At 49.4% G+C, this 11,205-nt stretch overlaps 4 protein-coding genes across 4 annotated transcripts; 3 read left to right on the top strand and 1 right to left on the bottom strand.

The window, feature by feature from the left end:
* Nucleotides 1–1,226: 1,226 nt before the first annotated feature.
* On the top strand, nucleotides 1,227–2,396 carry Aud_001354 (uncharacterized protein; the record flags this gene model as incomplete). The annotated part of the gene is made up of 1 exon (XM_043286853.1): nucleotides 1,227–2,396. One exon carries the CDS (start codon nucleotides 1,227–1,229, stop codon nucleotides 2,394–2,396), a length of 1,170 nt encoding a protein of 389 aa, XP_043142788.1.
* Nucleotides 2,397–3,403: 1,007 nt separating this feature from the next.
* Aud_001353 (uncharacterized protein) lies at nucleotides 3,404–5,038 on the bottom strand (the record flags this gene model as incomplete). Its single annotated transcript, XM_043286852.1, has 2 exons — nucleotides 3,404–4,909; nucleotides 4,988–5,038. 2 exons carry the CDS (start codon nucleotides 5,036–5,038, stop codon nucleotides 3,404–3,406), a joined length of 1,557 nt encoding a protein of 518 aa, XP_043142787.1.
* Nucleotides 5,039–6,702: 1,664 nt separating this feature from the next.
* Aud_001352 (uncharacterized protein) lies at nucleotides 6,703–8,054 on the top strand (the record flags this gene model as incomplete). The annotated part of the gene is made up of 5 exons (XM_043286851.1): nucleotides 6,703–7,182; nucleotides 7,235–7,307; nucleotides 7,361–7,407; nucleotides 7,494–7,690; nucleotides 7,748–8,054. The coding sequence occupies 5 exons, from the start codon at nucleotides 6,703–6,705 to the stop codon at nucleotides 8,052–8,054; spliced, it is 1,104 nt and encodes a 367-aa protein (XP_043142786.1).
* An 857-nt stretch (nucleotides 8,055–8,911) lies between these two features.
* dbp9 (ATP-dependent DNA/RNA helicase) lies at nucleotides 8,912–10,942 on the top strand (the record flags this gene model as incomplete). Its single annotated transcript, XM_043286850.1, has 4 exons — nucleotides 8,912–9,116; nucleotides 9,171–9,247; nucleotides 9,309–9,787; nucleotides 9,844–10,942. The coding sequence occupies 4 exons, from the start codon at nucleotides 8,912–8,914 to the stop codon at nucleotides 10,940–10,942; spliced, it is 1,860 nt and encodes a 619-aa protein (XP_043142785.1).
* Between the last annotated feature and the right edge of the window lie 263 nt (nucleotides 10,943–11,205).

Genomic DNA, 11,205 nt, shown 5'->3' with positions numbered 1-11,205 from the left:
AGCTCACTATGAGCAGTATGTTGTTTCTTACGTAGGTCAACCGTCCTGCGTATCGACTCCTGAATGATCCATCCATCAGGTGCGTATTTTCCGCAGTGCTTGGTAGCTAAGCCATGCACAGATTACCCAAGTGCCTAACAAGGTCTCGTTCCACGGACGACGACTTCTGCATCACTTCCATTCCCGAGCTACGGGTGGTATGATCCAGTCTACTTGTTCAGCTGAATGCACTATGTGGTGGATGACGGTGGTAGATCCTTTGATTGACTGAAATCAAGCATTATTGGATGCGATTTCCACTTCCTATTGCTTTTTCTGCTAAGTAGGTTCATTCTGGTCTATGTTGAAGCCCACCTATTTCCTGTAAGTCTAGTGCAAGGCTGCCCTTTGATCTCACGGACTGATTAAGCTCCGTGTTAGTCTAGAGATCTGAGATCCGGGATGCATTCGCAAGAAATGTTGAGTTGGACTGTTGATCCATGCAAGAACTTATTCTATGCTTTTCTTGTAGTTTTCTGCTATCGCTGTGTAGTCATCTAGTTCAATCTCATACAATATCATTGAAGAAATAATTTTCAGATATAAAACTAAGCACCAGGCCATCGGCACCTGTACCTTTACGCTCAGACGTCAGTGGTTATGGGCCCCAGAGAGGTATCTTAAAGTGTATAGCATATTGAAAGTCCACATACAAAAAATATACGTCTAAAGTACTCTGTATGCCTTTCTTTTATCTTGTTAATTCGATTCTGCTTGTAGGCGCATCCATCCTAGTATTGTAGCTTATTGATATCGCCAAACTGGTTAAACCCATCGATAACATGATGACTCAGCAAGTTGCCTGTACAACGCCGATCGCCCAAACAAAAGCGTCATTCCCAGCCTCCTCATTATATCCAACCACCCCAATTTCAAAAGTTCTACGTCGCTCGAGCTAGGTCTGCGTCTCTTAGTATATTCTACGTTTTCTGCTCTTTATTTGCGTAAAATCAATTTGGGAATTGTCAACTGCCGACATATTTGCTTGACATACATTCCTGATCGGAACCACAATCATACCAAGTGGAGCTGAGAGCAACATTCTTTAAAGATACAAAATCCGGGGATTAACCTTCGAGGGTAAAACCCCTCATTCCTCGAGGACCGTCAATCAAGTGCGCCAAACTGACCTCTCCAGAGTTCCGTCTTGAGCTGCGAGCTCTTGACAACTCTGTTTTCCGCCCACTATGCCTCCTGTCCAACTAGTGGGGGACTTCCCTGGTATTTCTCTTGAGTATATCGTCGGCAGAGAGAACCAGGTCGCCACTCATGGCCTCGATACTACCGATCGCTCTGTTGCATCATCACCAGCAGAGGTTGTCAAAATACTGACCCGCAGAGCAGACGCGGCGAAGACATATGTCCCCGGTCAAGGAACAGTCAGCCCCAACAACATCAACATGCAGGGGCTATTAGCATTATTTGCGTTGATTGGAGCAGCATTCGTTCTCGGCGCCATCTGGTTCTTCTTCTGGGCAAAGAATGGTGGATTCGTCTGGAGAAAAGGAGACTGGGATGAATACAAATCTACCGTTCTGCGACGCAAAGGCCCCGATGGACGAACCCTCAGTAATGCCACGAAGAGTACGAGACTGGGTGGGGGCAGTGTCGTTGGCAAAGGCTATAGCGACGATGGGTACACGGTTGCCGATAGCGCCGGATACACAGACACCGCAACGACGATCACTGAAAAGGAGGAGGGAGACCACAAGCGCAAGCGCAGATTCCGGGAGACGGCTAAACAGAAACTCTTGCGCAAACGCAAGGACGAGACCTGGGAGGGCGAAGCGGACGAAGACGTGCGTGCCTACCGCAAGGAGAAACCGGCCCGGATCGGTGGCATCAATCGCGAGGCGGACGGAACCTACCACGGTAGTGACTACGACACCTCCAACCCACCCACCTCCTACAACGCGAGCGAGATGAGCGAGGTACGCGACTACGCATACGAGCCTGCGCGCCAAAGCCGCAATTTCTCTTTCACACCCGGAGGCGAGGACGTCCTGAGTCAAACGACCGAGGAGCGCCAACACCTCCGCGAGCCATCAGCAAGACGACACAATCGTCGCCGGGAGAGACGTCGTGCTCCCCCGACCACCTCATCGCGCCAGGGCAGCCCGGGCAAACGAGACCGTCACTCCATGCCGGGTCATTACACCGAGCCTCTGGATTTCTCGTCAGCGGGCTCCAGGTCCGAGTATCAATACTCTAATGTGGAAACAGATGACGGATCGGGGACCAAGAGCTACCATCATCCCATCCCAGGTCTTAGCAAAGGATACCGCCGCGAAGGCGGACGGAGCAGACGACGGGACAGTCTGAGCGACAGCGACGGCGACGAAACACGGTACTCGTGATGAGACCCAAATTTAGCAACGACTTATGGAAATGTGCGCCCCTTTTTTTCTTTTATTCTTTTCTCTCGTTGCCAGCTACAGATTGTAAATAATGCGACGCTTACATGAAGTTTCATCTTGTGTTTTATGTTCAATGATTGCAAGGATATGACGAATGGAATGGGATGGATCGGACTGAAACAATACAGCAATGGAAGCTTTACTTTGGGCAGGGATATGTATGGACCACGGAGTCTGAAAGTGTCATGAAACATATCATCTTTTTCGCTTTGACTTTGAGTTTAGCCCCGGGCTTACCTGAAATCAGCCAAACACTCCTGTAACTAGCATGAATGGACGGAATAGCCTGCTTATTCACTCAACACCAACCATTGCTTTTTAGGATGACGTCAGCTGAGTTAATCTCGGGAAGGGCTCTCCACCTGTCCAATACTTGAGCGCACAGCAGGTCTTTAGCTGATGCTAGGCTATCCATGAAATACCCGGCTCAAAAGCACCAACTATACGAGGCACCGCAAGCCACAACCCATCCTTACAAGGACTGCCATGCATTATTACGAGCTGAAAGCTTGACCCGCGGAGAAGGTGACAGGGTAATCTACGGAGATCTGGATGATACGATAGACGTTTCACTCGTTGCAGAATCTATCCATTGGGGAGTATAGATGTGTTTTGTTGATATCAGCCCTATTGAAATTGAGGTACTGTAGTATTGTTGAGCCTTTGATACTAATGCGTCTGCCAATAGATGTGCGGCCTGATCAGCTGGAATGAGGAAACCGAAATAGATAAGGCGCTGGTGAGGAGAAACAGGGGGAGGGGTCGAATGACCAAAGACGAGAAATATTTGACAGATGCTATCGATGCGCCGGGTCCAATCCAAGTCTATATATGCCACATGCAAAGCAAGCCGAAACAAATGCAAACGTGTTGGGTAAGAGATTTGGAAGAATAAGAGAAAAGGGCTAGACTCTGGAAGTAATTGACGAAGCAATGAGAGGAAAGTATCATAAAGATAGAGTGCGTAGACGTGAGGCGCAGGAGACCCCCTTTTTTGGGATAATGCCGGGTTCAGACTTGCTTTTCTGTAGCCGAGGTCTGGTGGCCTTGCTTCTCTCGGTAGCCACCGTGTAATCATAATCATCGGCCTGAGATAAAGTCTGCGGGGAGTTTCGGACTGTATCGTCCGAGAACCACACCGTTAGGGCCAAGCGACTGATATTCGCATCATCCCACCCTTCGTCCGACAACTGCTGGAGTTCTGGGGCGGCTTTGAGACGCGAGATCTCTACCGACGAGTGTCGGAGTTGATGCAGAAGCCACTTGTTGATGAACATGGCACTGCTGACTTTAGCAGACCCTGACTCGTAGAAAGGGGAGGAGTCGTCAAGGGCAGACGTCTTCAGAGGATCTTCCATTTGGGATGCGACTTCTTCAAGACCCATTCCGTAGAGAAAATCAATGTCTGCGGTGTATTCTTCGGTCCGGAGTCCTTGTTCGTCGCAGATAGCCCGGAGGCGGACAATGTCCAGCCTTGTCTCGTTGAGTTCCTTCCGGATTTGCGTCCTCGACCTGTCGTATGACCGCAGGAATTGTAGAGACTCCTCATCCAAAGAGATGTTGAGCGAACTTCGTAGCCTTTGTTTGTCAACAACGGTGTACCATTGTGAATCAAGCTCCGCCAAGCGCTCTTGTAGTATCCGCGCATCCCCTACTCGCGAGAGGTAATCCTCTACGGCAGGTGGGTATTCCAGAGGCTCATCACGGGAAGAGCGTGCGCCATCATCGGAGGCGCTGCTTTCAGCCTGAGAGGTTACCTTCGATAGTCCTGGTGGCGACTCACGCAATGATTTCGCGAACCGCTGCAAAGACTGGATGAGCGCATACTCATCGCGGTCCAGCTCGTCTTCCGCCCGATGGTACGTTTGCTCCAGGTCCAAGTAAGAATCCGTGGCCGACTGAAGCTCCTCAATCAGGTCGACTAGCTGGTGATCTTGCGCAAGGAGCGAGTTGAGTCTCTTTATCAGCGCGGCTCTACGGTTTCCCTCATCTTCTCGCTTGTAGCGTAGAGCAACGCGCATCTCTCGGGCCCGAAGCCTTCTAGCAGAGACATCCTCTAATTGTTCGATCAGCCGCCCACTTGCGGTCCTGGGTTCAAGTGGCGGCACATGGTCACGAGCTTCGCTGGGCTGGTTGAGCGCTTGCGACTTCCAATCCTGTCCCGGCCCCTCCTGTAGATCATCTGAATGCTCTGTTGGGTTTGTTGGAGATGGCAAAATATCAGCATCTGTGTCCCTACAGGAACCGCTATGAGTACCGGCCAGTCCGTACAAGAGTCTGCTCACGATACTGTTCTGCTCTGGATGATCATCCTGACCTCCCGAGGTGCCAGGTTGAGATAACCTCCTGTGGGGAAAATTTAGGAACGACGTGGTTCCCGGATCCGGACCCAGTGGATCGGCACAAAGATCCAGCTCCACAGTGCTAAAGGGCCGAATGTCCCCCTTCCTCCTCTGCGCGTTATGCGAATTTTCAAGTCACTTGGGAGAGCTCTGAAAGACAAGGGTACAAACTGAAGATAAGCGACTCACCCCTTTGTAGGTTGGATTTGGATCCTTCATCCGACCCGGCCAAGACCCCATCTTGCAACTACAACAGATCAGGTAGTGGAACCTTCCCTTATTCTTACATCTTCTGGGTCTAAGAGACCGGGCAAGAGAGTGAAGAAGGAGATCAAACGTGGATCAAATTTCTCTCTTAGCCCACGTGTGTATCGATCGTTGGACTACTGTGTTGTTCAGCGACAAAAAAGGGGGGTTTAGGCCGGAATGCTTTTCTGTTTACTCTGTGCCTTGGGTGCTTCACATTTCTCCCGAAATTTGGCCAGCACCAATATAATACTGACTTGGATCGCATTGTTATTGTTTGCTTTTCCTCGGTCATCTTATTCTTTCACGTTTTTGTTTCTTAGTCTTTTGGGCCATTTTCCAATAAGCCGGATGAAAGGGATATTGCCCATCTATTCCCTATTTCCTTGCCTGGATGCGTCACGTTGATGAGTCTCATAGGCGGATGCTGGCATCACACTGTGCGACCTCCCAATCACCAGGCCGGAAGGGCGACAGGCATCATTTCCTGTAACTCGCAGTTCTTCCCATGACTGCCAACAAATTAAAAGGTTCAGATTCTTGAAAAGACAAAAGATATTGATGAGCCTTGCGAGAGTGTTTCATGAGTCGTGGCTTTCGGACCACACGGGAGTGTTCGGCCTTCCCGTGCCGTCTCATTGGCGCCACAGATTCTGTGAAGCTGGTGATGCGCTACTGAGGGTCTTCTACTGGTCAGACGGACCAACCCGTGTAGTCTCCGTTCGAGGTGCAGTAGTAGTTCCTGTCAGACCCCTCCCCTATTTCGTGGAGAGGCCATGAACTAAGCTAATCAGTTATCTATGGATAGCAAAGCGTCCATATGGCAACCCCATTCGAGGCCAATCAAGAAAATGAGGGTGCTTATCCCGCACCTCGTAAAGCCAGATGCGACTTTCCTGGGTCGATTGTCATGTGCGACATCTCATCTACGAGTAGAATTCGGACAACAAAGTAGCCACACATGCCTGGCGCTGATCGTGCATCGAAGCTGTTCGGTCAATCTGATCATTCTACCAACATAGAGGGAAGTGAGTGACAGCAAAAGAGCCTCAATTTGGCTCCTTCAGCCCTGGTATGTCGGTATGGATTGCCACTACCGTCTGTTTGTCTTTAAAGCAGCCATGCAGTCCAGTAGTCCAACTGTTTGAGAGCTTCGTCTCTCGCACCTCCAGATTTTCTTGATCAAAAGTATTTCGATAAAGTCAAGCGGTGTCTTATTCAATTGTGACTTGTCTGCAACTTTCGGGAAATGAAGTATGGCCAATTCTGGAAGAAGGCTTCGACCTCAGCGTCCTAGTGGTAGGGAGGCCTGCACGAACATTACCTCGGATTCGTCGCAGAAAGCTCATTCATGCATTTAGCTACTCAACGTGACGACGGAGGACAACGCGATCGATCAGCGAGACACGAGGGGTCGAATTCAAGACGGTAGAGAGAATATTCCATGGCTGCTCACGGTCAATGCTGATGTGACTTGCTTAAGTGACGTTCCACGCTCGACATCAGCTCTTCTCTACCCAGATGAAAGTGATCGTCCTGCAAGTGATGTGACTCTCGCATCCCGTTCATATGGCCTGTCGACGTCTCGTTATGGGGGACAGCCCAGCAATTTTCCAGCGTATGTCGCAAGCATATAACTTATCTAGGAGGTATGGACCATGATACGAGAGGTGCTGACGGGAGGAAACTTGAATAGTGTTCAGAATATAGCACACAGCTCTTTGCGCCATTCAGTCCGTGACACGACCCGGCCCATCAGTTATCGTTCCGGTGCCTACGATGGAGATGTGGCCGCTGGACTTGCATACAACACCCAGCGTCATTACAATTCTACATCCATGGACACTCTGACTACTGATTTTGCGCATATGGGAACCCGTTTCTTAACCCAGGGATCCGGCGACCTGGCCAGCGATATTTTGGAAAGTCATGCTTATCGACCAGCAAGTCCTCACAGGCATCACCAGCATAATTCTTTTCCGGCGTCTGGATACAATCCACCAGACTTGGCTCCCACGCGCAATCCTGGAGCGCATCAAAGTGCCAGTGGTCGCCCGATGTACTCTCCTGTGCCTGGAGTAGGTTCAGATCATGCGGAAACACACGGCACGCCCGAACAGAGCAGCCCTCCCCTTGGAGTAAGTCAACATTTGCAGTCCAGATACAACACATTTCTAAGTAATAGTGTAGACTCTGCGGAATCGAAAGGCTTACAGCATTCGCGGAGAATCACGCGGGGTGTATGGACCCCCTCTCGACTGGCGTATGTAATATATATTGCCCATTGGCCACCTTCAACCATCTAATAATCTCTAGGCTACCAAGTGCAGAGATCTCCTGGCGACTTCTTTGTCGTGGGAAGGGTAAGTACTTTATAAGGAGCCTTTAAATCATCCTCTTTTCTGCAAACTCCTTCCGTACTATATACGCTTTCTAACAACTTGTGCAGGTATTCGCAATCCTCTGGCATGAAGGCAAAGGACAACAAGGAACTGTAATCTCACAAGGGCCCGTAATCTCGGACTTCAACAGCCAAGGCAAATCGACCCAAAACCAATTCACCCGAGGCAGATTTGGAGAGGAGATCTTCAGCGGTATCCGGCGCATGGTGGTCGTTAAAGCGATGAGCCAATGTGCCTGGTGTGTGTAAGTCAAGCCTATTAAGGAGCTATCCTACCAACCAACGCTAATTATACTGTTCAGACCAATCACTACTTATGGTGGCAAAGGAGTAGCCAAACCCGGCGTCGACCCAGCAAAACATGCCATTGTATATATGCGGGGATCTGTGCCGGCCTGCAAAGCTGATGAGCCACGAATGACCAAGGAACCCTTGGAAGTCGAACCAGCGAGACCTGACGAGAGACTTGATGAGATGTCTCGTCTGAATTTCGGCAAGGTCTACACTGTCGAACATAATGTCAAAGTGCGCCATGTCGGGATGATATCCTGGACCTCAATGGTCAAATTCAGAGGCTATGCAAGTAATGAATTCAGACTCGACATTTAATGCCGCTTCAAGACGTTTCAAGCGCAATATTCTCATACGATCAAGGTTGACTGTTTTTGGTGCTCCACGTGGAGATTCCCCCTGTGTCCTAACCTTTCCGAGAAAAATCCTCGAAATACGATCTCATCGAGACTTTTGTGGTATCCGTTATACGTTCTCATCAGATTTATTTGTTGCTCAGCCTTTCTGCCGCTCTAGGAGCACCAGCCCAACCACATACGGTGCACAAGCTGATGATACCAGCGCGGGTAATCTCCTATTGCCAGTTCTTTTCTTGGATTCAGTCCCACTTTTGTTCGCACTTATTCATATTCTTTATGGGCTGGAAGGACGACTGTGTCACCGAATACAGATTTGGAAGATACCATATTAACGACAGAGCTTGACCTAGGCGAGACGAGTTCTCAACGCCGTTCATGGTCTATGAATACGACTTGAAGCACACCAGTGCAGAATTGTATGTGCGATTGTCTTCTCGGGCCACTTCTCATGATTCTTGTTGCTGTCACTTGAGTGTTTAAAACATCTTCGCTTGTCAAACTGAAAGATGAGTTATGATATAATCAGATTGTAATATCTTTCCTTAAACAACTGAGAAAAGTTATGTGCAAAGCTGTTCGTGGAAAGGGGAATACAAATTGGAAAGAATGTCGACATCATTGTTATGGATGAGGCTAGACAGAAGTGGCACTATCAGGAGTAAATAGTGGAGACAATAATACTGCCGCGGGAATCTCACCGCCCGACAGAATTTCTGAAACCGCCCGAGCGAGGAAAACTTTCCAGTCTGCAATACCCTACATTCAAGTCAGCTTCAAAGGTCTTTTTCAACGGGCTTTTGAATTATTGTCTCTAAAATGAAACGCAAGCTTGATGCCAATGATGTCCCTTCAACAGAGGTTGCAGAGGAAAAGGAGACAAAAGATGCGGACAATGCCGATTTCGAAAGCCTCAATCTCGATCCCCGACTGCGCCAAGCTCTGATCAAAGAACAATTCACAAAGCCTACTCCCGTTCAATCTAAGGCCATCCCGCTCGCTCTTGAGGGCAAGGATATTCTTGGTCAGTATAGAGGCTTCAGTATGTGCTATGGTTTGACACCGCTAACGAAACTAGCCCGTGCGAAGACAGGTTCTGGAAAGACTGCGGCCTATGTCCTCCCAATTTTACAGACGATCCTTCAGAAGAAAGCTGTACGTTATCCTTAGGCTCATATTCAAGACAAGGAAAGTGCTAAAATGCATAATTGTCTAGGCCGATCCCTCGTTAAAAGCGACCACTGGCCTCATCCTCGTTCCCACCCGAGAGCTTGCAGAACAAGTTCAGAACGTCATCACCAAATTTTCTGCATTCTGCGGCAAAGATGTTCGCTCCGTGAACCTTACACAGAAAGTTTCCGACGCTGTGCAGCGCACCATGCTCGCTGATTACCCGGACCTGATTGTGTCCACTCCTGCTCGTGTGATTGCCAACCTGGGTACTTCGGCTCTGTCATTGGAAAATTTGACGCACCTTGTAATCGATGAAGCGGATCTGGTTCTTTCGTATGGTTATGATGAAGATATCAATGCATTGGCGAAGGCGATCCCCCGCGGTGTGCAGACATTCCTCATGAGTGCAACTCTCACGTCGGAAGTCGATACCTTGAAGGGCTTGTTCTGTCGGAGTCCGGTGATTCTGAAGTTGGAAGACAAGGAGGATGAGGGTGCTGGTATCAGTCAGTTTGTCGTTAGGTATGATCGATTGTCCTATCTGACAATGCTTGGTCACTTGCTAACGGTTGTGCCAGATGCGCGGAAGATGAAAAGTTCCTCCTGACCTACGTCATTTTCAAACTACAGTTGATTAAAGGCAAGGTCATTATCTTCGTTGGCGATATTGACCGTTGTTATCGTCTCAAGCTCTTCCTCGAGCAATTCGGGATCAAAAGCTGTGTCCTCAATTCCGAGCTGCCCATCAATTCTCGGATTCACGTTGTGCAGGAGTTTAACAAGGGTGTTTACGATATCATCATTGCAGCCGATGAGCAAGAAGTGATGGGATCCCGGACATCTTCCAAGAAATCCAAGGAGGCTACTGACGGAGACGATGAAGCCAAGGACAAGATGGGCTCTAGTGAAGACGAGGATAACGAACCAGAACAGAAGAGCAAATCTGCCCGTCCGGAGAAACGTCGCAAGACATCAGGAAAGGCCAAAGATTACGGAATATCCCGCGGCATTGATTTCCAGAACGTCGCATGCGTTCTGAACTTCGACCTTCCCACCACTTCCAAGTCCTACACTCACCGCATCGGCCGTACAGGAAGAGCCGGCAAGGCTGGCATGGCACTGTCATTCGTCGTGCCAGCGGACGAATTTGGCAAACACAAGCCCACCAGTTTCCCAACCGCCAAGCACGACGAGTCCGTATTGGGCAAGATCGTCAAGAAACAAGCCAAACTCGGCCACGAGGTGAAACCCTACCACTTCGAGATGAAGCAGGTCGATGCCTTCCGGTATCGTATGACAGATGCCCTTCGCGCAGTCACACGATTGGCCATCCAGGAAGCCCGTGCGCGCGAGATCCGCCAGGAGCTGGTCAAGAGCGAGAAGCTCAAGCGGCATTTCGAAGAGAACCCCGAGGAACTCAAGCAACTGCGTCATGACGGCGAGCTTCGTGCCGCGCGTATCCAACCACATCTGAAACACATTCCGGATTACCTGATGCCGACCAAGGGAAGGAAGGGCATCTCCAGCGAGGACGTTGGGTACGTTGGTTTCAGGAAATCGGGAGACAATCGGATTCGCAAAGCTAGAGAGAAGAATCGGGGTAAGGGTAAAGGAAGGAAACCCTCCGGTGTGAGGAAGGTGGACCCGCTCAAGACCTTCAATCGGGGTCGCAAGTGATGAGGTATGTTGATGGATGTGTCCTGCATGATAGATCTGGGAGGGAATACAAAAGTTTGAATGGCTGCACAATCTTGTACATACAGGCGATCTCCTACAGAGTTCAATCTCTAAATATAGATACCAAGTGCGATTTTCTAGTGGCCTACGTTTTATGCAAGGGCGCCGCCAGGCTTTGATCAAAAGTCGTCATTCTAAAGTATCATTGATGTCTTATAGGGATATGCCCTGTATATTCTGTAATCGGCTTCTGTACCGGGTGC

This window comes from Aspergillus udagawae (genome assembly GCF_001078395.1).
Source record: "Aspergillus udagawae IFM 46973 DNA, scaffold_1, whole genome shotgun sequence".
Taxonomy (NCBI): domain Eukaryota; kingdom Fungi; phylum Ascomycota; class Eurotiomycetes; order Eurotiales; family Aspergillaceae; genus Aspergillus; species Aspergillus udagawae.
The sequence above is the reverse complement of the archived record's forward strand: the minus strand, read 5'-3'. Positions and strand labels throughout refer to the sequence as shown.